Source organism: Adiantum capillus-veneris, chromosome 28 (assembly GCF_014529385.1).
Source record: "Adiantum capillus-veneris isolate H3 chromosome 28, ASM1452938v2, whole genome shotgun sequence".
Classification (NCBI taxonomy): domain Eukaryota; kingdom Viridiplantae; phylum Streptophyta; class Polypodiopsida; order Polypodiales; family Pteridaceae; genus Adiantum; species Adiantum capillus-veneris.
In genome coordinates this window covers 125,494,007-125,521,876 of record NC_140958.1, presented here as the reverse complement: position 1 = coordinate 125,521,876, position 27,870 = coordinate 125,494,007, and the positions used below count along the sequence as shown (strand labels likewise).

Sequence of the window (27,870 nt, the reverse complement as noted above, 5' to 3'; positions counted from 1 at the left end):
CGCGCGTAGGATAGGACCTTCTATGCGTAGAAAGTCTTTCTACACGTAGAGGAGCTTACAACCAACCCTAGCCTACACAGGCTCGCATCCCTCTGCTGCCTTTGCTTCGTCCCCTAGTGCACGCGCATATCCACGTCCTCCCTTGCTACCGCCAACGGCTGTTTGTCGCGTCTGAGTTGCCCGGCTCTAGCGCGTGCCATTACCATAGCCGGCCACCCATTTCTCCCGCTCTGCTGGCCTCGCTTCTTCTCTTAGTGCGGCAGTAGCTTTGCAGGAGAATGCGCAGGGGCTGGGCGCGCTGTCACAGGAGGCGGGGGGAGTGGGTGTGCAGCTCGAGTAGGAGACCAGCGCGTAGGAGATCACTAGCTCACGTAGGATGTCCAGCAAGTAGGATCACCAGCGCGTAGGATCAAAATGAAAAATCGCGTAGGATGTCTAGCGCGTAGGGTCACCAGCGCGTAGGATCACCAGCTCGCGTAGGATGTCCTTCGGCGCACAACTCTGCAAGCTCAATAGGAGAGAACTCTTTTGCTCGCACAGAACCTGCTTGCGTGGGCATCTTTATCAGAGAGAGAGAGGGCTCTGTATGTGAAGCCTCTGCACGAAGGTCTCCCCTGCGTGCCCTGTCTGGCTGTGAGCTCTGCGCTTGTGACCTCCAGCGCAAACTGTCTCAGAGAGAGAGAGAGAGAGAGAGAGAGAGAGAGAGAGAGAGAGAGAGAGAGAGAGAGGGCTACACACCATCGACGGAGACTACAATAGAGGATCAAGCCATACTCTCTTGACATCCAGAGTGCAGATGAGGATGGTGCAGAGAGAGAGAGAGAGAGAGAGAGAGAGAGAGAGAGAGAGAGAGAGATTTTTTACGTCCATAAGAGGCCGAAATCGGCCTATGAGACAAATCAAATTACATGGGGGTAAGTGTCCTATGGATATCCTGTGAAGGATAAAAGGTACAAAGCAAAAAATAGCTATCCTGTGTAATGACTAGGAGAGAAGGGAGGTGGTACAAGGGTAGGGGGGGATGGAGCTCTAAACCAGGGAAAAAATGCAATCCTATATGTTGGGGTATATACAATCATGAGAGAAAGTGCTATCATATCTTTAGCTCCATCCAGTCCCGTAATCAGGGTGTAAGACATGATGCATGGGTGGGTGAGGTGTGAACAATCCCCGTAGGATGGCGGCTGGGTCTGCAAAAGCCCGAATGCGTCTCTCCTCTAGAGATCTGTAGTAGCGCTCCTGAATCTCCTGGATCTCTCTCTGGTGAAGTCGGGGTGCCCTACGTCTGTGGGGACGTCGACGCCTGCGAGCTCGGACCTCCTCAGCCTGTTGTAGAGTCACTCCTCTCTGAGTAATCTGGGATGGTGGTACTACTGTGTCCCTCTGGAAGAAGTCTGTGAGCTGTGTCTGGCGCTCGTCTCTCACGACTGATGATGTCTGAAGGAGAGAGTCCCTGTGCTGCTGTGCCTCTATGAGGAAGCGGCCGAACTGTCGCTGGTCTCTGGACTCAAGAATCTGATGTAAGGTGGGCTGATCTGCAAACAAGGTCGGGTATCTGCCTCTGATCTCCTCATATGCTCTGCATCTGCATACAAAATGCTCCTCACTCTCAATGTCTGTTGTGCAAAGTCTGCATATCCTCTCTGCTCTGGGGACATGTGTAGCTCTCCCTGCCTAAATCTCTAGCTGGTGTGATGATACTCTGAGCTGTCCAATGGCGACCCGTGCTCTATGCGGCATGTAGACATCCATGTACCTCGGTCTCTGGATGAACCCATCTGCTAGGATGGTCAGGAAGTGGTCTCTGTAGTACTGCCTCTTCGTAGGAAGAGGCTCTCTGGGTGTGATCCATGTCTCTCTGATGTATAGCTGCCAGAGATCCTATCTGAGAACTCTATTCCTCTCATGGTGTGAGAGATGTATGTGTGGGGAGTCGGGATCATACTGAAAAGGAGGCAAGTCTGTGATGTCTAGGCCATGTGATGTGAACCACTCTGTGACCTACGAGTACCATGCTTTGGTGTCCCCCGCCTGGTGTAGCTGTATCGATGCCTCGAAAGCTCTGCGGGTGAGTCTGTCTGGTGGAAGCTCTCGCATGCACTGAATGAAGCAAACAATCTGAAAGAGGGCTTCTACTAGCATTGGGGGTGCCGCTAGCTCTGCTCTGATGATGTCGTGTGGTACTGATGGTTTGCTATGGAGCAAACGAGAAATCATAATGATCTGTGGGCGCTCTATCTATGTCCAGAGAGATGCCGGTAGCCCTGGTGCCCATACTGCGGCAGCGTACATCATGGCAGGTGTAACTAGAGTGTCAAAAAGCCACCCCTTGGTACGGGGCTCTTGGAAGTGGGCTTGGTGGCATCTGCGCTCTAAGGTGGCCAGTGCTGCATATCCTCGTGTAAGCCGGTCTCTATTTGCCTGGGTCATGGAAAATCTGCCAGTGGTGCCAGTGAAAGTCACCCCCAAGTATACATATGAATCAACTACCTCAACCTGTCCACCTGCTACAATGAGCACTGCTCTACTTCGGACTGTCCTGGAGGTGTGGAAAATCATGACCTTGGTCTTGCCAAGGTTCACTGTGAGCCCTCTATGTGTGCAGAAATGATCCAAGGCGCGTAGGTGGCTCTGTAGTCCCTCCTGTGTCTCAGAAACTAGAATAATATCATCTGCATAGAGCATAATATGGACTGGTGTACCTGCCAAGTCGGAGCCCGCCCCGCCTGCTCGTAGGATGTAGTCTGCTATCTCGTCGATGTAGAGGCCAAATAGGGTCGGGGAGAGGGGGCATCCTTGCTTCACACCAATGGTGATAGCATGGGGTCTGATACTCCACCTGGGCACCGCACTCTACCTATGACCTGTGCATACAAAGAATGAATGGCCCATATCATCTCAGATGGTATCTGTAGCTCCTGGAGACGCTGAAAGAGTCTCTCTCTAGGGATAGTATCAAAAGCCTTGCGGAAATCCACAAAGCAGCAGTAGAGTCGTCTCTTCCGTGCTTTCGCTCCGTCGATCAGGCAACGAAGCACGAAGATGTGGTCGATGGTCGAGAAAGTGCGTCGAAACCCTGCCTGTCCTGGTGCACGTAGCCCTGATGCCTCTGCGTATGTGCTGAGCTCTGCCTCAAGAAATGCTCCATATAGTTTGGCCAATGTGTGGCCAATCATGATAGTCCTGTAGTTCCCTGGGTCCAAGGTGTCACCAGATTTGTGGATAGGCACGATGGTGTGCATGGTCCACTCCTCTGGTAGTCCCTCAACCAAAGCACGGTTGAAGAGACGTGCTATCAAGGGGGAGAGGGTGTCTGCTGCATAGATGAGGTGCTCACTCTGTAGTCTAGTGTGGTCGGCTGAGCGGCCATGTTGGAGGCGTCGAATAGCCCTCTTCACCATACTAGATGTGAAGAAAGTCGAGGTGGTAGGTTGGGGGTCGGATGGCTCCGGGATCAGTGGCTGCCCAAGTATCTGGTATAGGCGCTCGGCGTAGTCATGCCAAATCTGAGGATCCTCCGAGGGGGTGGTGGGGCGTGGCTCTCTGAGAATCCTCCATCCGGTGGCGCAGTCAGTACTCATGAGAAGATGGTATAGCTCAAGCTCCTGTGCCTCTTCGAAGGCCCGCCGTTTACGGCGTGTGATGGCCTTCATCTGTCGCTTGACCTCGCTCTCAGTGATCTCCTCCAAGGCTCGTCGAGCCCGTAGCTGCCTGTATAGATCCCTACACTCCTCATCGTACCACCGGTTCTGGGGCATCGTCCCAGAGGGTGGAGGTCTACCAATGTGGGTAGTATGTGGAAAGCAGCTGAGGGCCGAGGTGTGTAGAACCGCGGAAAGCTGGCTAGTGAGTGTAGAGAGTGGTGTATCTGGGTCGAGAGTGTAGATCCCTTCGTAGACATGTGATGAGTAAACTCTGGCTAGCTCATGTGTGAAATGTATGGTGGTGTGTGGTGTGAGTGTAGGTGGTGTGTGTGAGATGGGTGAGCCAGTGAAAGAGAGAGCAAGATATGCACGGTCAGCCCCAATAGGTAATGGGGGGATGGTGAAGGATGTGAGGAGATGAGCTGCCTCTCTGAAGCCGATGATGTAGTCCACTGTACTGCCGCCACTGGGTACTGATGGTGGTATGCAAGTCAGGCCTCCAGATGATGGCCATTGCGCCATCCAGTTGTAAATAACGAGACGGTGCTGTGATCCCAAACGAAGTAGATGTCGCCCGTATGGTGTCGGTGTGGTGGTGTCTCTGGAAGTCCTCTCTGCCTCTGTGTTCTCCATGGTGGAGAGTAGCTCTGGGTCGTCAAAGTCGTAGATGTCACACTGTCTACTCTGTGTCCTGGTGTTGAAGTCTCCCGTGAGGAAAACTTCTCCTAGCCTGGAGTATTCCATGATCTCCTCCCTGAGACATGCATATGGTGAAAGTGTATCATCCTCCTCCTCCCCGCCCTGTGTATGAGCCTCATCTGTCTCTCCTCTGCCTGTCTGTGCGAATCTAGAACCACTGGGTGCAAAGTAGCAAATGGCAATGTAGAGAATGTGTTCCTCAGAGAGCTCAATCCGCACCCACATGTAGCGTGCTCCTGGGTCACAAGCTACTATCCGTATCCTGCTATGCAGTAAGCGGCGGTAGAGGACTGCTACTCCGCCAGATCCTCTAGTGGTGTTGTGCCGTGTGCACTTCCTGTGTGTAGACTCCCATTGATAGTCCTGTACTCGAGGTAGACCTCTCTCTCAGCTCTCATGTGTCTCTGTGAGTAGAATGATGTCTCTGTTATGCATCACCTCCTCCAATCTCCCTGGGTGTGTCCACAAAGAGCCATTGCAGTTCCAAACTGCTATGTGTATCTCCTCATATAGTGTCCCATAGGTCGCGAGTTCCTACGCTACGGCCTTGCCATCGATGATGACCCAGCCGTCACGATAGGAGGCTCATTTTCCTTCATTGCGCGCTTGTTGGATCCGAGGCATGCATGCTCTTCTATGCTCCACTTGCATTTTTGTGAGGTCGTCATCTAAGTAGATAGGGGGGCCCGTGAGACCTCGTAGGATTACCCTCTTTCGGATGAAAAGGGTGCGTGCCTCTTCCGATGGGAATTGGAGTATAAGAGGCCTCTTCTTGGTGAGGTCTTTGCCGGCTCGCCAAGCTTTGGTGAAGGGGTTGGGTCTTCTATTTTGTAGCCAAGTGTGTTGCATAAGGTTTTACCATCTTTCTCGGGGGTGGATTCCTTCCCTTCTTCAATGCCGGTGACTCATATATTGAGGCGACGGGCATTCCGCATCTTCTCCTCTTCAAGGGTGGTGTGTACAAGGAAAGCTTCTTCCTTGTGGGCGTCCTCTTTCGCTTCTTTCTTGAGGTTCTTTTTGACCACTTCTACCCATCCCTCCTTCGTGGCTTTGAGCTTGTCTTCCAAGCTCTCAGTAAGGGCTTTAGTGAGTTCTTCTTTGATGGCCTCCTTTGCGTCATTGTTGATTTCCCCTTCCTCGGGGGTAAGGGATGCGATTGAGGCCTTGAGGATGGCCATTTGCTCATGCATCTCTTCCTTCTCCTTCTTCCATCCTTCTTGGGCTTTCTTCCATCCCTCAAGCTCTTTCTTTTTTTCCTCTTCTTTAGCTTCCTTCTCCCTTGCCCATTCTTCTTTCTCTTTGTTCAAGACTTCTACTTCCTTCTCAAGTTTGGAGAGGCGGTTGATGATATTGGTGATGGCGGAGTCGGTCAATTTCTTGTTTTCTTTAATCGTGGCGTGTAGCTTGTCCTCCATCTTGGCCATGTCGTCCTTTGTGGCCCCTTTTGCCATAGCCGGGTCGGGTTCAGGGTTCAAGGGGAGTGGCTCAAAGCGTGAGGCCCATTGGTATAAATGACGAGCAGCGGCAGTGGGAACAGGCGATATGCTGGGTATCCGTTGACTGCTGACGGGTAAAACAGGGTTTCTGGTAAATGACTGCTGACGGGTTCAGTTGGGCAGACAGTCTGGGCGCCGTACTGTTGATGGGCAGGGCCTTACGGGCAGTAATGGGAACAGGTTCAGTCGCGCGAAGCAAGACTAAGCAGTTGCGCGAAAAAAACCCAAGCAGTAGCTCAGGCGCGTAGCAGGGGCTGCGAGCGCAGGGCAACCTGGCCTGACAGGGGCAGACCTGCGCGACCTGAGGAGACCTGCGCGTGGCCTGACAGGGGGCAGACCTGCACGAGAGAGAGAGAGAGAGAGAGAGAGAGAGAGAGAGAGAGAGTGAGAGAGTGTTTTGAAGTAGATACTTGCCACATTGTGGCCTCAATCTTCTATGACCCATCCCCAATGTCCTGTGAATTATTTGACATGCAATCTCAACATTCAGGAAAAATCATGACATGCGAGTTCCAAGCATTGCAGTTTACAGGAATGTAAAAATTATTCTCAAAAGCAAGACAACATGCCAAGGGTGCTCGCATTTACCTTTCCTCCCATCTTAAAATGTGTATTACTGGCTCTTACTAGATTCCGCCATTTATCCTGCAACATAAAAAACAATGAGCTTTTTCATGGACCAAAGAAGAGAAAACAAAACAGTGAGTTATTCCCACATATATTCCTGTAGGTTTTTTTAAGCCAGCCCAGTAATCTGCACCTTGGACAAAACACATAGAAACATTTGTGCGCTCATTTGATGGCTTTATCAAACATCATGTGATGTCTGCTAAATCACAACAAAAATGAGAACATAAAAACTCATGGAAGAAATTTCCCTAGTCAATGGAATTATGGAAAATGTAGAATGACAGACATTTAAATTAATTGACAGAAAATATATGCATTAAGAATATTAAAAGTCGTGAATAGCCACATACAAGAAGCATATATGCAAGTAATTGGGTGTCTGCATGACAGTATGCATGCATTTGATGACAAAATTGATCAGCGTATCAGTTGGCAATCAATATCGTTTACACGTCTCTCTCAATGTTATGATGCACACACAGAGACGTGTCCATGCATGGATGATGGCAAATGAATCCATGCAAGTGCACACCACATGTGCACACACACGCACATGGATATAGAAGACAAACAAAGAGAGAAACCTTTAGGTCAGTAGAAGAGCGAGAGACACTGTTCGAAAAAGAAAACTTTTTGATGTCTGCCCACTTTCCAACTCCACAGTGGGTAACACCTTCCAACAACTTCATCACCTCCCTGAGTGTCCATGGGTGGTGATGCTTTTTCCGCATTCTCGATTTCTCGATAAGGAGAGCGTCTGCATCAATTTTGGAAGAGTTGAACTTGGAGAGATTAGAAATCGGCTCAATCTCTCGATTTGGAGATGGCATCGATAAATCTGACACATCCTCCTGCCAAAATTATGGAATCAATCAAGTCATCACCACAAGGCAAGAAGCCTGTTAAAAACGATTGGGAAAGAAATTAAAACACAACAGTTTAGGAAGAGGATGGGGTCTAACAGGGCCTCTTTATTTGCCAGGAGATTATGAAGGTGATTATGGAGATACACGCCATGTGTGCAAGAATGGTGGGCGTGTAAGAGAGCTGTACGAGTGGTCAAAGGATGCATTTTCCCAAAAAAAAAGGTGAACAATTTTATGATTTTTGGTCTTCCATAACTCCTACATGCAATCTCCAATTCGAGCGGGAATAATAGATCTATGATCTACACATCGAGCTCTTTCCTTTTGATATGTTACATAATACGGTTTTACCTGCTAGATTTTAAATTTCAATTTGGAGCGAAAATTCAATTCAAATAAACTAGCCGTTTTTGCTTGTTTGAATTCAGAAGATGTCCTTTCATCTATTTCTTAATATTAAAGGTTTGACTCCCTTAAACTGCCAAATAAAGAGGCCCACCTAAACCCCATTCTCTTCTCACTAAAAGATCAAAAAGTTAATACATATAACATGTCATTATACGATATATTTTTATGTCATGAAAACTCAAAAATAGAGAGAGTCTGCAGCCCGCTGTTGGTTTCCCTTTTCTTAAAGTCTGTGGATAAGAGAATCATAACATCGATGATACATCACACCAATAGCATACAATCTGCATAGTAACTGAGCCAATGTCTGGTGAATTGCATAGTTCAAGGTAAAACCATCACCGCAGCTGGTGGATGATGAACTAGGTCAACATAAGATTGCACCCAAAAAGTAAAAATACCTTCTCCACAAAAATAAGTCAGGACTTTAAAGGCACCGGCTCAACCATCAAAACCAGACTGAGAAGCATATGCCATGGTACGATGAACGAAACCCAGAATTCTAGTTGAAACAAAATCATCATGTTAACAGTGATCCAGAAGTCTACTTAGCCATCAGCGGCATCAAGCGTAGCACCATTACAAAATACAGCATGCCCAACGGTGGCCACCTCAGACAGTTAGCGCAGTCTTACATCTTTTACCCCCAGCTTAGATGCGGATACCTTTGTGCATCCATGCACGTTTGCATAAAGATTAAGTATGACAAACACAAGACAGCAGGATTGCTTCAGCTTCCTATGCCAGAGAGGCCATGGGACAACTTTCATCCGGATTTCATCTTTGATCTGCCTAAGGTGGGCATGATGGTATGTATTCGGACTGTTGTGAACAGGCAACAAACAGGCCCACTTTGTGCCAATACGGAAAGCCATCGTGGCAAAACATATGGCTAAGTTGATCACTTCACAGACTTTTGAGTATCATTGTTTGGATAAAGATTCTCAGTTGAAAGTCTGTATTGCTGAGCTCTTGCAAGAATCTTCTAGTTATGCCTCAAGTGTTACCTCTGGCACCCAACAGTTCTAGAGCTTAAACTCACCATCTGGGAGATTTTGTTACTATTTCACTTGGCAGTGTTTTCTGACGCGTGATTGCACAACCTCCATTTGCACCACTTTACCTTTGTTTCTGCCTCCACCGCCACCTCCTGTGTTTCAAAATTGCAATCCTTCTGGTCACCCGTATTTTCCACCACCACCAGCTCCTACTCTTCCTCAACCAATGCATGTCAAGGATGGTGGATCCACAATCAAGTTCTTTACCTTCTTTAGAGTTGGAAGAAAGCATTTCAGCTCTTACAACAGTTTAACAACATTTCCTCCTCAGTGATAACATTAAGGAGACCAGGATTTCTCAAGCAGCAATGGTGGCGTTCTCTGTCCACAAAGCCAAATGCTCCAAGGACATGGCAAGCTTTTGAGAATGGATTTGCTCGCAGTTACCTCACATCTCCTTTTGAGGTGCAACTTATAGGAGAGGGGGGTAAATTGAAGATGGTTTCAACCGAAGCTTTAGAAGATTACAATCAAAGATTCTGGGATGTGTACCTACTGGTCTCTTTCTTTAAGAATCTAACCTTGGAGGATCAGTGTGGGAGATGCACTATTGGGTTGCCTTCACCACTCTATATAGGAGTATTGCCTTTCTAAACACGTCATCACTATGCAAGAGCTTATGGACCACGCCGCAATTGGTTATAGGTTCATAAAGGGTACTCTTGTTTTTGAGCCTGAGAAACCCCAAGTACCTTCCACCGATAAAAACCAGCAGATTTAACATTCCTTTTAAGGATCAACGGAGTCCAAGTCAACAACAATGGCCACAGCTCACTCTGAAGCATAGAGAAACTCTGAAGCAAGAGCACCAGTGTTTTAGATGTTTTCAGATAGGCCAAACTTTTTCAACCTGTCCTTACATAACAGATCGACTAGCTACTAAAGCCAAAAAGGAAAAAAAAACGGTGAATTAGTTCCACATATTTGTGTAATAACTCTTCAAGATTCTCGAAAGCGTGCATGGTACCAAAGCACTTATCTTCCTTGATCCACGAGCTACAGAGAACTTCATTTCCACTGACTTGGTTAAGAGTCGGGTAAAAAATAGAGGCCAAGCTTGCTACTGAAGACACTAGCAAAACTACACCAATTATTGGACCTCATTTTGTTACTATTCGGCTATCATGGCAAAGTGGACATTATGAAGTTGGGACATGGTGATGCATTGTTGGGCATGCCATGGCAACATCAGAATGGAGCTAACACTGCCATTCAACAACGACTCATTACACTACAACAGAATAGAAAACCATTCACCCTATGAGTCGATTGACGGAGGGCTCATCTGATTGAACTTGTCTAAACATTTTGTTTGTATATAAGGACACTTTGTTTGAAAAAATAATGTTTGTGTCACAAATGTGTCACGTGGCATGCCCAAAATTAAGAGTTTCGCCAAGAGGACAACTGAAGGGTTAGGTTTAAAAACCCTAACCCTACACAACTTCTAGATATCGACTAGGGGTCTAAACCCTTTTAAAAATAAAGCATGGCCCCATATTGCGTAAAGACTGAAACATGGCACAATGTACAAACCTGCCCGCGTTTTGCACTGACCACTGATGTGGCACTGTACGGATTTCTGCGATTTACAAAACAGCCATCTAGGTGTCAGCTTTTGGGACCCAGAGCTTTTAGAGCAGAGCTTTTCACTTATATGATTTTGACCAAGGGCCTTTATATATGGAGCAAGGGCCAGCTCGGGAGCATCGCCAAAGAAAGGACCCTCGGACATTGTACCTTTGTGAAACAATAATAAAGAAATATCAGAAGGGGTGCGGGTGCTAGTCTTTGGGGCCAGTGCATTTGGGCACAGAACTTCGCCGTATCATGTTGACTCTCCTCTTCTCTCTCTCCCTCTTTTCAAGTTTTGTTCAGTCGTTTGTAGTTTTCACTAGTGTGTTGTTGTATAACTTTGGCTTGGAGTGTCCAATTAAAGTACATTGGTATTCGAACCCAAACCATTTGTCACGAGGACGTGGCAATTGCTAATCTTAGTTGTTGGTTTCTTTTCAATGATTTTTGTTTAATTTTTGAGACCCTCTTTTTGAAGTTGCAAATGGTTGGACATTGTATGGCCAATGTGAACTGTGGTTTCACTCGCAGACGGGAAGTTGGTCGGCACTGGAACTTGTAAAGTAAAAGGATGTCTAGGATCAGTTCAAGATCATGTAGGTCCCCCCGTCGCACTTAGCAAGTTGGTGGATACCAGGAAGTGAACTCAATAAAGGTACAATGTCAAGGTGGGGTCACCAAAGGAAAGTACCCAACAGCTCGGCTATATTGCATTTTTGGATGCGGTCCCAATGGGCATTGATGGTCAGATGACCAATGGGAGTCCAACGAAAGCATTCCCTAAAATTTAGGAAACTGCTATTTTGGGCCATGAAATCTGTTTGCGCCATTAGCTTCAGAATGACAAGGGGAACATTTTATTACTCTGCTGCAAAGTCAACTCATGCATCAGTTAAGAGATTTTTAAGCAGGAAGCCCAATGCGGGGAAATTGCATGTATGAGTGCCAAGTGGCACTTTTTGGCTAATTTATCAAGTCTGGGAAAACAAAACTCGTAAATGACATTTTGGAGGCTGATAACTCTGATTTTCAGCTATTTCTCTCCATTTTTCAGCTTCCCATGACTTTACCTAGGTCCAAGGAGCTCAATTTTAGCAATCGAAGGCATCAAATGCGTGTTTACAGGGCTGTTTTGCTGCGTTTTCAGCGATACGCAGGTTTTCGCAGCCATGGAAATCTTCCCCTTTTGCATCTATTTGTTCACAGATGCATTACAGGTCAAGCCAAAAGAGGGGGCGCTCGATTTATGCTGGGGGGATGCTTCATTGAGAACCTATCATAGAGAGCTATGGAGTGCTTCCTTTCCTCTCTATGTACAGTGTGGTGAGAGGAGTGATGACCTGCATACTACACACTGCTCTCTCTCTCTCCCCCCCCTACATGCGGTTATCTGATGCCCCACAAGAGGACTCTTTATTTGAATGATGTACAGCTGTGTTGTTTCATGCTTTTGTGCCGAGGCAAGTGCCTCCTTGAGCAAGAACAGGAGTAGCTAATTGCTACTCTAAAGCACGCACTGGTGAGGGTCATAACCTCACCAAACATGTGCGTTTTCAACGCTGTGTATGTGATGTTTTTGGATTGTTTTGCAGCCGCCATGATGCAAGAATCATTAGGAATCGTGCCCCACTGTTAGTTCCGGGGCTGTTTAGGGCTGAAAACAGATAAAAAACCCAGTAAATACAACGTGCTGAATTTACTGCTTTTGGGCAGGAATCAGAGAGTTTATGCCAGTGGAAGTGAGTTCTAGCAGGCGAATTGGTTTTGGGCAAGTTTTGAGGTTGTTATGCTGCCGAAATTTTGCAAGAACATGTGGTATCTAGTTGGATACAAGTAAAGAATTCCCAGGACTCTTCTTTGTAATTGCTCTCTTAAAGAATAAAGAAATACCGAAAGGGGCGCCAATTTTGGGGCCTACAGATTGTCGGTGTACGCTCCGAGCATTCTAGCTTCCGAACCGTGTGTGCGCTTAAGTGTTAATTCCCATCGCAGGTTAACTCTCTCAAGTGCTCTCTATGTGTGTCTAAAGTAAAGAATGCTGGGTGAAAGCCAAAGTCTACCGCCCTACAAGCCGGTTTCAAGGTTCCATTGCCGGGATATCAATCACTTTTTCCTCAAGAAGTGCGCTTCAGTTGTTTTGGGTAGACACAGAGTACAGGAACGCGGGATTATACTATGGCCGACAAAGGGAAGGGCATTATGGAAGAGGGTTCCTCCTCACAGGACAGACAGGAAATTCCACATGTTCGCCTTGCCAAAAAGTGGTCAAATTAGGGCTGATTTTCTGCTGCGTTTTAAGGGTTTGCAAGTATGAACCAAGATGAGATAAGGAGAGGTCTCACGGTGGTAGATTGGCCACTAGATCTCCTACAGGAGTGATGTGGGTCTGCCAAGTGGGACGCTGCTCGCCGATTCTCTGAGGTGATTGCTTGGATTGTTTGACGCATTGGTAAATTATCTTGAAATTTGAGCTTACTTGGTCATGGGTAGTACGCTACAGTGTGTGGAATTATGCTCGTTTGCAGAGGCAAGAGCCTCTTGCACAGATAAAAAGTTAAGGGACAGGTTGCAAGATGCTATGTGGTGAAGTTCAAGACCTATCCACCTATGGATGGAAAGTGGATGAAAGAACATGAACTGTCAGAGTCACCAAATGTATTGCAGCTTTCCCTTGAGGTCTTTGGGTTACAGACTACTTATGCTCCAACCCAACGTTTGCAAAGGAGGGATAATGATAGAGCTAGCACATCATATGTACATATGAATTCAATGTAATAGATGGAAATGAGAAAAGTATGAAGGTGTTATTAAGTCATTTGTATCTATGTGTTACGACCTTTCTTGCGGATACATGCCATGATAAAAGAGTGCTAACAACACAAGATCATCAGTTGCATGTATTTATGGTATGCAATCGAGGACGTTTGCGATTTCAAGAGGGGGGTATGCCACGAGGACGTGGCAACTGCTAACCTTAGTTGTTGGTTTTTTTTCAATGATTTTTGTTTAATTTTTGAGACCCTCGTTTTGAAGTTGCAAATGGTCGGACATTGTATGGCCAATGTGAACGGTAGTTTCACCCGCAGACGGGAAGTTAGTCAGCATTGGAACTCTCACAGTAAAAGGATGTCTAGGCTCAGTTCAAGATCATGTAGGTACCCCCGTCGCACTTAGCAAGTTGGAGGATAGTAGGAAGTGAACTCAATAAAGGTACAATGTCAAGGTGGGGTCACCAAAGGAAAGTACCCAACAGCTCGGCTATATTGCATTTTTGGATGCGGTCAGATGACCAATGAGAGCCTAACGGAAGTATCCCCTAAAATTTAGGGAACTGCTATTTTGGGCCATGAAATCTTTTCGCGTTATTAGCTTCAGAATGACAAGGGAAGTATTTTATTACTATGCTGCAAAGTCAATTCATGCACCAGATAAGAGATTTTTAAGCGAGAAGCCCACGGTGGGGAAATTGCATAAATGAGTGCCAAGTGGCACTTTTTGGCCAATTTACCAAGTCTCGGAAAAGAGATTTTTAAGCGGGAAACCCAATGCGGGGAAATTGCATGTATGAGTGCCAAGGGGCACTTTTTGGCCGATTTACCTATTCTGGGAGAACAAAACTCGTAACTGACTTTTTGGAGCAGTTTTGGAGGCTGATAACTCTGATTTTCAGCCATTGCTCTCCATTTTTGAGTTTCTCATGACTTTACCTAGGAGCAAGGAGCTTATTTTCAGTATTTGAAGGCATCAGATGCGTGTTTACAGGGCTGTTTTGCTGTGTTTTCAGCGATACGCACGTTTTGGCACCATGGAATCATCCCCTTTTGCATCTGTTTGTTCACAGATGCATTACAGGTCAATCGCAGAAGAGGGGGCGCTCGATTTATGCTGTGGGGATGCTTCATTGAGAAGCTTCCATAGGTATGGAGTGCTTGCTTTCCTCTCTATGTACAGTGTGGTGCTAGGAGTGATGAGCTGCACACTACACACTGCTCTCTCTCTCCCCTACGTGCGGTTATGTGATGCCCCACAAGAGGGCTCTTTATTTGACTGATGTACAGATGTGTGGTTTCATGCTTTTGTGCCGAGGCAAGAGCCTTCTTGAGCAGGAACGGGAGTAGCTAATTGCTACTCCAAAGCAGGCACCGGTGAGGGTCATAACCTCACCAAACAGGTGCGTTTTCAGCACTGTGTACGTGCTGTTTTTGGATTGTTTGGCAGCAGCCATGATGCCAGAATCATTGGGAAATGTGCCCCATTGTTAGTTCGGAGGTTGTTTAGGGCTGAAAATAGATGAAAAACCAGTAAATATAGCGTGCAGAATTTACTGCTTTTGGGCAGCAATCAGAGGGTTTATGCAAGTGGAAGTGAGTTCTAGCAAGGGAATTGGTTTCGGGCAAGTTTTGGGATTGTTATTTGCCAAAATTTTGCTAGAACACGTGATATCTAGCTGGATACAGGTAAAGAATTCCCAGGACTCTTCTTTGTAATTACCCGCTTAAAGAATAAAGAAATACCGAAAGGGGCGCCAATTTTGGGGCCTACAGGTTGTCGGCGTACGCTCGGAGCATTCTAGCTTCCGAGCCGTGTATGTGCTTAAGTGTTAATTCTTGTCGCAGGTTACCTTTCTAATGTGCTCTGTGTGTGTGTCTAAAGTAAAGAATTTCGGGTGTAAGCCAAAGCCTTGTTAAGTATGGAGCATGATTTACCCCTTGTAAATCAGTTCAATTTTTTGAGCTTACCACAAATAAAGATTCCAAGTTGAATATAAGCGTGTTTGCCACATTTATATATTAAAAATTGTATGGACATGAGTTTGGGAAACCGTTCTTACCTTTAACTTATATGCTTATGTACTTTTTCAAAAACCACCCCTCCTTTGCACTTACGTCGTTCAGTGTGTTTCCCATGATCAATCCCAAGTCATCCCATGTGTAGCCTTATGTGTCTTTTATGTTCTATCAAGAGTCCAAAATCATCTCCTCAAATGATGCGTCAATTTTTGCTCTTAAAGTAAGCCACGACGTAGGAAAACGAACTTTAAATACACAAGTACGGCTTGATGGGCAGTGAGCTTAATTACAAGGAATGAAGTGTGCCTCTTTGCTAAATTGATCATCTTTGGGCCAAACCATATCATGTTTATGAACAGCGACATAAAAACAAGTGAGAAAATCGATTGAAACATGTTCCCAAGGTCTCCCAACAATACAAAGAGGATACCAGAGATCAAGAGTTTTACTTGTATAAATAGAGAACTGTTTTACATACCTAGAAGGATGAATATATTTCTTAACATCAATCCTCATAGTTAGCCATAAGAAATCATGACATAAATTTTGATGTCTAGCATAAGGAGGATTTTGCAACTCTTCCATAATCATAAGACGATTAAAAACGCACATTTGTAAGGCCCCCATTATGACCAGAAGCCATCGTGCATGAAGAAAAAATCACTCGTTGCAAAACAAAATCACTTGCCGGAATATTATGGTTGGACGGCGGCTGAAAAGTGGTCGGAAAACGATCGGTCATTTGGCTGGTGGCCGGTAGTCAATGGCCAGTGGTCGGTGGTCGGTGGTCAATGGCCGGTGGCCGAATTCAAAGGAGGACTTGTCTTCTCAAGGGCGGCCACACATGGGCGAATTGGAGGATCCAATTTGGACTTATCTACACAAAGGCGACTACACATGGCTGCCTCTCATGAGAGAGGGTAGCTTTTTTGGCCTATACAAGGAGGCCATTTCTACACACATTTCATAGTGTGAAGTTGATGCAACAAAGTGGGTGTGAGGTGGTGAGAGTGAAGCAAGGCTAGAGATCTATTAAGGGTATAATCTCTTTGTAACCTATTTCTTGTTTGAAGTACTAAAGCCATTAAGTGGCTGCTTTCCCGTGGATGTAGCCCCCATTGGGTGAACAGGTATATCGAGTGTATCTCTCTCTCTCTCTACTCTATAATCTCTTGTGTGTGAAAATTATCTCTCTCCATTAAGTAATCTACTCAATTATCTACTTAGCTACGTCATATTTCCTAACAAGCCTACCGCCCTGACGGGCGGGTTTCAAGGTTCCATTGCCGGGATATCAATCACTTTTTCCTTAAGAAGTGAGCCTCGGTTGTTTCGGGTAAAGAGACAGAGTACACGAACGCGGGATTATACTATGGCCGACAAAGGGAAGGGCATTATGGAAGAGGGTTCCTCTTCACAGCACAGACAGGAAATTCCACATGTTCGCCTTGCCAAAAAGTGATCAAATTAGGGCTGATTTTTTGCTGCGTTTTTAGGGTTTTCAAGTACGAACCAAGATAAGATAGGGAGAGGTCTCACGGTGGTAGATTGGCCACTAGATCTCCTACGGGAGTGATGTGGGTCTGCCAAGTGGCAAGCTGCTCGCCGATTCTCTCAGGCGATTGCTTGGATTCTTTGACGCATTGGTAAATCATCTTGAAATTTGAGCTTACTTTGTCGTGGGTAGTACGCTACACTGTTGTGGAATTATGCTCGTTTGTAGAGGCAAGAGCCTCTTGCACAGGTAAAAGTTAAGGGACAGGTTGCAAGATGCTATGTGGTTAAGTTCAAGAACTATCCACCTATGGATGGAAAGTGGATGGAAGAGCATGAACTGTCAGAGTCACCAAATGTATTGCAGCTTAACCTTGAGGTCTTTGGATTACAACCTACTTATGCCTCAACCCAACGTGTGAAAAGGAGGGATAATGATAGAGCTAGCACATCATATGTACATATGAATTCAGTGTAATAGATGGAAATGACAAAAGTATAAAGGTCTCATTAAGTCATTTGTATCTATGTGTTACGACCTTTCTTGCGGATACATGCCATGATAAAAGAGTACTAACAACACAAGATCATCAGTTGCATGTATTTACGATATGCAATCGAGGACGTTTTCGATTTCAAGAAGGGGGTATGTCATGAGGACGTGGCAACTGCTAACCTTAGTTGTTGGTTTCTTTTCAATGATTTTTATTTAATTTTTGAGACCCTCTTTTTGAAGTTGCAAATGGTCGGACGTTGTATGGCCAATGTGAACGGTAGTTTCACCCGCAGATGGGAAGTTAGTCCGCATTGGAACTTGTAAAGTAAAAGGATGTCTAGGCTCAGTTCAAGATCATGTAGGTCCCCCCGTCGCACTTAGCAAGTTGGTGAATACTAGGAAGTGAACTCAATAAAGGTACAATGTCAAGGTGGGTCACCAAAGGAAAGTACCCAACAACTCGGCTATATTGCATTTTTGGATGCGGTCATATGACCAATGGGAGCCTAACGGAAGTATCCCCTAAAATTTAGGGAACTGCTATTTTGGGCCATGAAATCTGTTCACGTTATTAGCTTCAGAATGACAAGGGGAACATTTTATTACTCTGCTGCAAAGTCAACTAATGCACCAGTTAAGAGATTTTTAAGCGGAAAGCCCAATGAGGGGAAATTGCATGTATGAGTGCCAAGTGGCACTTTTTGGCCAATTTACCAAGTCTGGGAGAACAGAACTCGTAACTAACTTTTTGGAGCAGTTTTGGAGGCTGATAACTCTGATTTTCAGCCAATTCTCTCCATTTTTGAGCTTCCATGACTTTACCTAGGACCAAGGAGCTCATTTTCAGCATTCGAAGGCATAAGATGCGTATTTGCAGGGTTATTTTGCTGCGTTTTCAGCGATACGCAGGTTTTGGCAGCCATGGAATCTTCCCCTTTTGCATCTATTGTTCACAGATGCATTACAGGTCAAGCGCAGAAAAGGGGACGCTCGATTTATCATGGGGGGATGCTTCATTGAGAAACTGTCACAGGTTAAGAGCTATGGAGTGCTTGCTTTCCTCTCTATGTACAGTGTGGTGCTAGGAGTGATGACCTGCACACTACACACTGCTCTCTCTCTCCCGTACGTCAGTTATGTGATGCTCCACAAGAGGGCTCTTTATTTGACTAATGTACAGCTATTTCATGCAAGTTTTGGGATTGTTATGCTGCTGAAATTTTGCCAGCACAGGTAGTATCTAGTTGGATACAGGTAAATAATTCCCAAGACACTTCTTTGTAATTACCCTATTAAAGAATAAAGAAATACCGAAAGGGGCGCCAATTTTGGGGCCTACAGGTTGTCGGTGTACGCTCGGAGCATTCTAGGTTCAAGCCACGTGTGCGCTTAAGTGTTAATTCCCATCGCAAGTTACCTTTCTAAAGTGCTCTTTGTATGTGTCTAAAGTAAAGAATTTCGGGTGAAGGCCAAAGCGTACCACCCTACAGGCCGGTTTCAAGGTTCCATTGCCAGGATATCAATCACTTTTCCCTGAAGAAGTGAGCCTCGATTGTTTTGGGTAAAGACAGAGTACAGGAACGCGGGATTATACTATGGCCGACAAAGGGAAGGGCGTTATGGAAGAGGGTTCCTCTTCACAGGACACACAGGAAATTCCGCATGTTCGCCCTGTCAGAAAGTGGTCAAATTACGGTTGATCTTCTACTGCGCTTTTAGGGTTTGCAAGTATGAACCAACATATGATAGGGAGAGGTCTCACGATAGTAGATTGGCCACTAGATCTCCTGCGGGAGTAATGTGGGTCTGCCAAGTGGCACGTTGCACGTCGATTCTCCGAGGCGATTGCTTGGATTCTTTGACACATTGGTAAATCATCTTGAAATTTGAGCTTACTTGGTCGTGGGCAGTACGCAACACTGTTGTGGAATTATGCTCGTTTGCAAAGGTAAGAGCCTCTTGCACAGGTAAAAAGTTAAGGGACAGGTTGCAATATGCTATGTGGTGAAGTTCAAGAACTATCCACCTATGGATGGAAAGTGGATGGAAGAGCATGAACTGTCAGAGTCACCAAATGTATTGCAGCTTTACCTTGAGGTCTTTGGGTTACAGCCTACTTATGCCCCAACCCAACGTGTGCAAAGGAGGGACAATGATAGAGCTAGCACATCATATGTACATATGATTTCAGTGTAATAGATGGAAATGAGAAAAGTATGAAGGTCTCATTAAGTCGTTTGTATCTATGTGTTACGACCTTTCTTGCGGATACATGCCATGATAAAAGAGTGCTAACAACATAAGATCATCAGTTACATGTATTTATGGTATGCAATTGAGGACGTTTGCGATTTCAAGAGGGGGGTATGTCACGAGGACGTGGCAACTGCTAACCTTAGTTTTTGGTTTTTTTTCAATGATTTTTGTTTAATTTTTGAGACCCTCGTTTTGAAGTTGCAAATGGTCGGACATTGTATGGCCAATGTGAACGGTAGTTTCACCCGCAGACGGGAAGTTAGTCAGCATTGGAACTCTCACAGTAAAAGGATGTCTAGGCTCAGTTCAAGATCATGTAGGTACCCCCGTCGCACTTAGCAAGTTGGAGGATAGTAGGAAGTGAACTCAATAAAGGTACAATGTCAAGGTGGGGTCACCAAAGGAAAGTACCCAACAGCTCGGCTATATTGCATTTTTGGATGCGGTCAGATGACCAATGAGAGCCTAACGGAAGTATCCCCTAAAATTTAGGGAACTGCTATTTTGGGCCATGAAATCTTTTCGCGTTATTAGCTTCAGAATGACAAGGGAAGTATTTTATTACTATGCTGCAAAGTCAATTCATGCACCAGATAAGAGATTTTTAAGCGAGAAGCCCACGGTGGGGAAATTGCATAAATGAGTGCCAAGTGGCACTTTTTGGCCAATTTACCAAGTCTCGGAAAACAAAACTGGTAACTGACTTTTTAGAGCAGTTTTGAAGGCCGATAACTCTGATTTTCAGCTATTTCTCTCCATTTTTGAGCTTCCCATGACTTTACCTAGGACCAAGGAGCTCATTTACAGCATTCGAAGGCATCAAATGCGTGTTTACAGGGCTGTTTTGCTGCGTTTTCAACGATACGCAGGTTTTGGCAGCCATGGAAATCTTCCCCTTTTGCATCTATTAGTTCACAGATGCGTTACAGGTCAAGCACAAAAGAGGGGGCACTCGATTTATGCTGGGGGGATGCTTCATTGAGAACCTGTCACCGGTTAAGACCCATGGAGTGCCAGTGTGGTGCTAGGAGTCATGACCTGCACACTACACACTACTCTCTCTCCCACACGTGCGGTTATCTGATGCCCCACAAGAAGGCTCTTTATTTGACTAATGTAGAGCTGTGTTGTTTCATGCTTTTGTGCCCGAGGCAAGAGCCTCCTTGAGCAGGAACAGGAGTAGCTAATTGCTACTCCAAAGCACGCACCAATGAGCACGGTTGACACGTACGGTCACGTACGACGGGTACACGTAAGAAGACTTGCGTTACTAATCGAACTAAAAAAAATTAGACGTACATTGACGTAACGTACGATGCAAAAAAAAATCGTACGTCTTACACACTACGAGAGAGACTAAACAAGTTAAAACATGATAGATCATATGAGTCATGACATAGATCTTAGTACTTAGTACTAAGTACTTGCAAGTTAAGTCTTACAAGTTAGAACATAAAAGATCTATCCATGGACATTGGAAACGGTAATGTCCGAAAAAAGAAGAATCATGATCTCCCAAGTGTTGGCGGCCATAGTAGATCGACTACCCGAGCCTCGTCGCCCATTGGTCATGGTTGTTTGAGCCAATGCAATCATTGGGCTCTTGGTCAAATGCAGTCGAAACGATCCCACCCAACAAATCACCGCCCAAAAAAAAAAAAAGGTACGGAATGTACGATTCGTACGGTACGGTACGATACGTACGAGTCGTTCAATATGCCGTACGAGGACAGCCCTGCCGGTGAGGGTCATAACCTCACCAAACAGGTGTGTTTTCAGCGATGTGTACGCACTGTTTTGGGATTGTTTTCCAGCCGCCATGATGCCAGAATCATTGGGAACTGTGCCCCACTATTAGTTCGGGGGCTGTTTAGGGCTGAAAACGGATGAAAAACCAATAAATACAGCGTGCTGAATTTACTGCTTTTGGGCAGGAATCTGAGGATTTATGCCAATCGAAGTGAGTTCTAGCAGGGGAATTGGTTTCGGGAAAGTTTTGAGGTTGTTATGCTGCTGAACATGTGGTATCTAGTTGGATAGAGGTAAAGAATTCCCAGGACTCTTCTTTGTAATTACCCTCTTAAAGAATAAAGAAATACCGAAAGGGGCGCCAATTTTTGGGCCTACAGGTTGTCGGCGTATGCTCCGAGCATTCTAGCTTCCGAGCCGTGTGTGTGCTTTAGTGTTAATTCCCGTCGCAGGTTACCTTTCTAAAGTGTTCTCTGTGTGTGTCTAAAGTACAGAATTTTGAGTGAAAGCCAAAGCCAACCGCCCTACGGGTCAGTTTCAAGATTCTTCTTCTACGGAGGGTCCCATCCCTTTTCCTGCAGCACACATGGGTTCCCCCAATGGATCCAGTGAGAAGAGAGCTGCTCCACCGACTACTCGAGTTCGGGATGATGAAGTCAACCCCAACCCTAGTGGGGGATCAGTAGATACCAATGCGACTTCTGAAGGGGATAGGCCTCCCTCCGAGGAATTGAGGGAAGAGCATGGCCCATTCCCGCCAAGAAAATTCGACAAGATTGAGTTTCAGCGTCAATTGCAAGTTGACACGTGCAAACAGTTGATCAAGTACACCAAGGATCCATAATATGCAAAGTACCTGAAGAATCACCCACTTGACAAGGTTCATTCACGATGGCATGCTGCCATACATTCACCTCATATCGGCCTTGAAGCAGAAAGCGAAGGGAGGTGCAGATAAGCAAAAACTATACTCGCAATAAGAATTTGACGATGCTCTCAAGAATAAGATCAATAAACTCATGAAGACTAAGTAGACTTCTCAAAAGAAGAGCCAATCAGCAGACTATCCCCACTATTTGCATCAAAAGTCTTCTTTCGAGGAAGGAAGCAAACCCAAGAAGTGTGTTCACTTTCAGGATAATCCCAATTCATTGTCTTCATCATACAACAGTTTAGAAAGCTCCTCTTCCTCTGACTTTAGCGAGAAGGACAGGAAGCACCAGAAGCGGAGGGTCCCATCCCTTTTCCCGTAGCACACATGGGTTCCCCCAATGGATCCAGTGAGACGAGAGCTGTTCCACCGACTACTTGAGTTCGGGATGATGAAGTCAACCCCAACCCTAGTGGGGGATCAGTAGATACCAATGCGACTTCTGACGGGGATAAGCCTCCCTCCGAGGAATTGAGGGAAGAGCATGGCCCATTCCCGCCAAGCAAATTCGACAAGATTGAGTTTCAACGTCAATTGCAAGTTGACACGTGTAAGCAGTTGATCAAGTACACCAAGGATCCACAATATGCAAAGTACCTAAAGAATCACCCACTTGACAAGGTTCATTCACGATGGCATGCTGCCATACATTCACCTCTCACATCGGCCTTGAAGCAGAAAGCGAAGGGAGGTGTAGATACGCAAAAACTATACTCTCAATAAGAATTTGACGATGCTCTCAAGAATAAGATCAATAAACTCATGAAGACTAAGTAGACTTCTCTGAAGAAGAGCCAATCAACAGACCATCCCCGCTATTTGCGTCAAAAGTCTTCTTTCGAGGAAGCAAGCAAACCCAAGAAGTGTGTTCACTTTCAGGATGATCCCGGTTCATTGTCTTCATGATACAACAGTTCAAAAAGCTCCTCTTCCTCTGACTTTAGCAAGAAGGACAGGAAGCACCAGAAGTGGAGAAGGACACGAAGCACCGAAAGCCCCCTCGCGCCCCTTCCCTAGGCACCCCTCCCTACCTCGAGCATCCCTGCCCCCCCGGTCGCACATCCTGCCTCTCGCTAGCCTCACTATCACTCCACCATCCCCCCCTCACCTGCAGTCCCCTCCTTCGGCCGCAACCCCTTCCTCACTCCCTCGCTACCCCCCCTCCCCCCACCCCCCTCTCCCTTTGCCGTCCCTCCTGCTTGCTCGTGCCTCTCGGCTAAGGAATGCTTGAACCAAGTGGTTCACTCTCATCTTCGCCTCTTGCATTAGCAGACACACATGGAGGCCTCTGCTTATCAATGAGGGACTCAAAAGCATTCCCCTCTCCCGACCCCACACAGCCTACCATCCGACTTGCTCTCTCGCTGACGGAGCAAGTGAGCCTTTGTTACAAACTTAGACATTCCAAGCGAGAAGTCAATAGCAAACACGAACAGAAACTGCAAAATGACTAAACTTTGAGACACAGAGAGAGTAGAGACAACACGGCGAAGTTCCACACCCAGACACAATGGCCCCAAAGACCGGCGCCTCTTTGGGTATTTCTTTATTATTGCTCACAGCAAAGTACAACTCCCGAGGGTCCTCTGCTCTCAGACTCTACGTCCAGATCCTCTACAGAGTGGGGCCCTAGGGGCACTTATAAACAGTACAAGGGTTGCCCAAAAGCAACGCCCCAAAAGCATCTACTCTCAAAGGCAAATCGCAAAAATCCGTACAACCTACCATGTGGCACAGCCTGCACAATTTGCGGAAATTCCGTACATTGACTACCATGTCAGCATCCGTACAAGTGGCCACCTCAGCATGTCAATGCGTTTTACAAAAATCAGCTCCAAGGGTCAAGCTTTGGGAATTGTAGGGTTTCAGGCCCCTCGGCCAGTGCTCCATCAGTTCTTTAAGTCGGTAGGCCCACAGCCCATCTTTTGAGTTCAGTTCCTCTTGTCCACTCGGCCATTTCTCTTTCAATCGAGCATGCCACGTCATCACTTTGTGACATTCCCCCCTCTTGAAAGAGTTGTAATCGCCCTCAATTATGCCTGCAAAAACAGACAAAGGACAAAAGCTTTCTTCAGTAGACACTGACTCTATGTACTCATGCACCATACTCCACCAATCCAGCACTTCTACAGAGACATCAGTCACTGATCAATCACATTTCTGTCGAGGGTCACACATACAAATCCTGATCATTGTATCCATTTAGCAATCACATCCAGACCACGCTCATCTTTTCATAGATGTCTTGATCTACTAAATCTTGTTAATATCAAATTCATATCTTTCATTTCACATTTCAATCAAGCAAACCATGCCCATGATTGTCCTCACAAGACACTACATCCACATAGCATGCACTTCTCAAAATCACACACTTAGTTCACCCCGAACACCATGTTTTCAATCGTTCAATCTAGCCATCTCATCCTTCCAAAACTCTTGATGCACTCACACCAATATCCAGTCATCTCATCCAGATAGACATCTTGATGCACTGGAATCTCATTCAGTCTTCATTCACTTAGGGATCACAGCCAGACCTCATTGATCTTTAACGGATGTAGATGCACTAAGTTCAAATCATTTATCAAACAAAACGCTGCAAACATTTCATGTTTCTCTACATGTCTCTAACAATACACACACGAAAAAGCACATGTTTTCAGTTCAATCAAGGAAATTTCCAATTCAGTGCACACAGTTCATAAAGTCATTCCGCAAAATATTGTCAACCCGTCAGCACCCTAAAATCTCGAAGAGAAACTAGTGGCTTTATTCAATCTAGGCATTCTGTGACAAGGAAGTGGAGTGGCTCCCCTCTTGTGTAATCCGCACCACACCAGATTCAACCTACTGATCCTCCATCACTTTGCATCGAGGGCCAAAAAGTACCCTTGACCAAATTATCCAGTGAACCTAGCTTACCTTACTGTTCTTTTCTCATGCCCTATGACCTATTGGTAGCCCTGCTGGCCTCCATGTCCTTGGCACCTCAATCTCGATTTGTGGAATTTTATGATCTACCAGTTGATTCCCTTTCCTTTCTTTCCTTGTGCCCTGGGACCTAAGGAAGCGTAACTAGCCTCCCCTGTCCATTGGCACGTCAGTCTCAATCGTCGGAACCCTAAGACGCACTACGATTCAATCCCTGTTCTTGTCTGGAATCCTCTTATAAACTTGCATCTGGTTCCCTTAGGTTGTTGGAACCCTCGAATGCACTACCCATTTGATTCCCTTACTGCTCTGGAATCCTGTGATGAGCTGTCACTCGGTTCCCTTGATTCATTCTTTTCACTTGAAGACTCTTGCCCTGTGAGGTGGATACTATCATGTCTATAGAATAAGTCAATGAGCCGGAATGCATTCCAAATCCTTGCTTAGCATGTCCCATAAGTCTCTGAATACAGTCAGACTTATGTTCTAGACAATACTCTCGAATCTCTTTTGGCAATTCACATCAAAACCGCTCAATCTGGTCCCTCAAAGTAATCTTCCGAAACAAAGACACTGGCAAATAAGTATCCAAAAACCTCTGGCAATAGTCATACAATGTATCTTTCGTGGTCGTTCTGAAATGATGCCAAGCCGTGATGACATCTCATTCATATTCATCTGATAACCAAGTTGACGTAAAAATTTTCTTGAATTTTACCCACATCGCAAGTGCTTCTCTGCGTAACAACAGAGTAGACCACCATGTCTCTGCAGTTCCTTTCAAGTAAGATGCCGCCCTTCGTACCTTGGAGTGTTCCGTGAACCAACCTCCAGAGAAGGCGACGTCAAACTGCTGTACAAACTCAAGGGCTCAATGGGTGTCTTGGTAGCCTGAAAACGTTTCAAACCTCACAGCCTGACCCCCTTAAACTCCTTGATCTTCTTGCTCATTTGTTCATTGTCAAAAGAGGACGAGCTCTCCTCCTTGAACTGCTTATAACTCTCATGCCGTCTAGACTTTTTCAAAAATCTGCTTTTCTTGCTTTTTTCTCCGCTTCTTCCGCCTTTTCTCATCCTCACTAGCACTAGAGAACGACGAATTGTTGGAATTCTCTGAAGACGAAGAAAAATCTAAGTAATCCTTGAAATGAGCACGCTTCTTAAGTTTGCTTGCCTCCTCGAAAGTCAACTTCCCACCCAAATAACCGGGAAAATCCACCGATTTCCTCTTCTTCCGAGAGTGCTTCAAGCCTTTTATTATCTGGTTCATCTTCTTGTAAAGAGCTTTGTCCACCTCTTTCTACAAATACAGTTTTCCCTAATCTACACTCGTCTATCCTTCAACTTTCTTCCCAACCTAAGAGGAGAATCAATGGTCTCACACAATCTCAAGTAAATCTCATCCATCATGTAATTCTTTAGGTTTTTCACAAATTTCGGGTCGCTAGAGTACTTCATCAATCTTTTCACACATGTGTCAACCTGCAATTGACATTTGTACTCTGCTCTGCCAAACTTCCCCGCCAAAAATTTGCCCAATTCTTCATTTTTTTCTTTAGTTCCCGCACTCGGTTTCAAATTTTCTTCGCCTCCCCCCAGAGAGGTGTTATCTCTATCAGCTTCTCTGAAAGAACCCATGTGTTGTCTTGGGTTCTTTATGGCTTATGCCCATCGGACATTGTACCTTTGTGAAACAATAATAAAGAAATATCGGAAGGGGTGCTATTCTTTGAGGCCAGTCTATCTGGCACAAAACTCGCCGTATCGTGTTGACTCTCCATTCTCTCTCTCCCTCTATTCAAGTTTTGTTCACTCGTGTGCAGTTTTCTCACGTGTGTTGCTGTATATATTTGGCTTCGAGTGCCCAAGTCTATTACAATAGTATTAGAGCCCAGACGATTCTTTTTCTACGGAGGAATCCGAACCCTTTTCCCGCAGCACACTTGGGTTCCCCCAATGGATCCAGCGAGAAGAGAGTTCCACCGACTACTCGACTTCGGGATGATGAAATTAACCCCAACCCCCGTGGGAGATCAGCAAATACCAACGGGAATTTTGATGGGGACAGGTCTCCCTCCGAGGAATTAAGGGAAGAGCCTAGCCTGGTCCCGCCAAGCGAATTCGACAAGATTGAGTTTCAGTGTCAATTACAGGTTGAAACGTGTAAGGAGCCGATGAAGTACTCCAAAGATCCACAGTATGCAAAGTACAAATCACCCACTTGACACGATTCATTCACGATGGCATGATGCCATACATTCACCCAGAAGCATCCCCCTCTCCGAACCCCACAAAGCCTACCATCCAACTTTCTCTCTCGTTGACGGAGCAAGCGAGCCTTTGTTACAGGTTTGGACACTCCAAACGAGAAATCAATACCAACACACGAACAGAAACTGCAAAATCATTGAACTTTGAGAGAGAGAGAGAGAGAGAGAGAGAGAGAGAGAGAGAGAGTCGACACGGCACCGCGGAGTTTCACGCGCAGATGCACTTGCTCCAAAGACTGGCGCCCCTTTCGGTATTTCTTTATTATTGCTCACAGCAAAGTACAACTCCCGAGGGTCCTCTGCTCTCGGATTCTATGTCCAGGTCCTTGCGAGTGAGGCCCCAGGGGCTCTTATAAACACTACAAGGATTGCCCAAAAGTAGAGCCCCAAAAGCACCAAACCCCAAAAGCATCTCCTCTCAAAAGCTAGCGCTAGAACTCCAAAATCTACAAGTGCAAATCGCGGAAATCCGTACAGCCTACCACGTGGCACAGCCTGCACAATTCACGAAAATTCCGTACATTGATTGACACGTCAGCATCCATACAAGTGGCCACGTCAACATGTTAGCGCA

The 27,870-nt window shown here is 45.8% G+C and overlaps 1 protein-coding gene and 1 pseudogene across 8 annotated transcripts in view; both read right to left on the bottom strand.

The window, feature by feature from the left end:
- LOC147421251 (uncharacterized) overlaps positions 1 to 27,870 on the bottom strand; it is a 123,632-nt gene that overhangs the window by 31,286 nt on the left and 64,476 nt on the right. For all 8 annotated transcript variants that reach the window (XM_086504239.1, XM_086504240.1, XM_086504237.1 and 5 more), the window contains 2 exons: positions 7,054 to 7,320; positions 6,428 to 6,484 (listed from right to left, as the gene is read on the bottom strand). In XM_086504239.1, the coding sequence (XP_086360365.1) occupies positions 6,428 to 6,484; positions 7,054 to 7,320 (324 nt within the window). The remainder of the gene's footprint in view (positions 1 to 6,427; positions 6,485 to 7,053; positions 7,321 to 27,870) is intronic.
- LOC147421252 (uncharacterized) lies at positions 1,102 to 4,568 on the bottom strand (annotated as a pseudogene).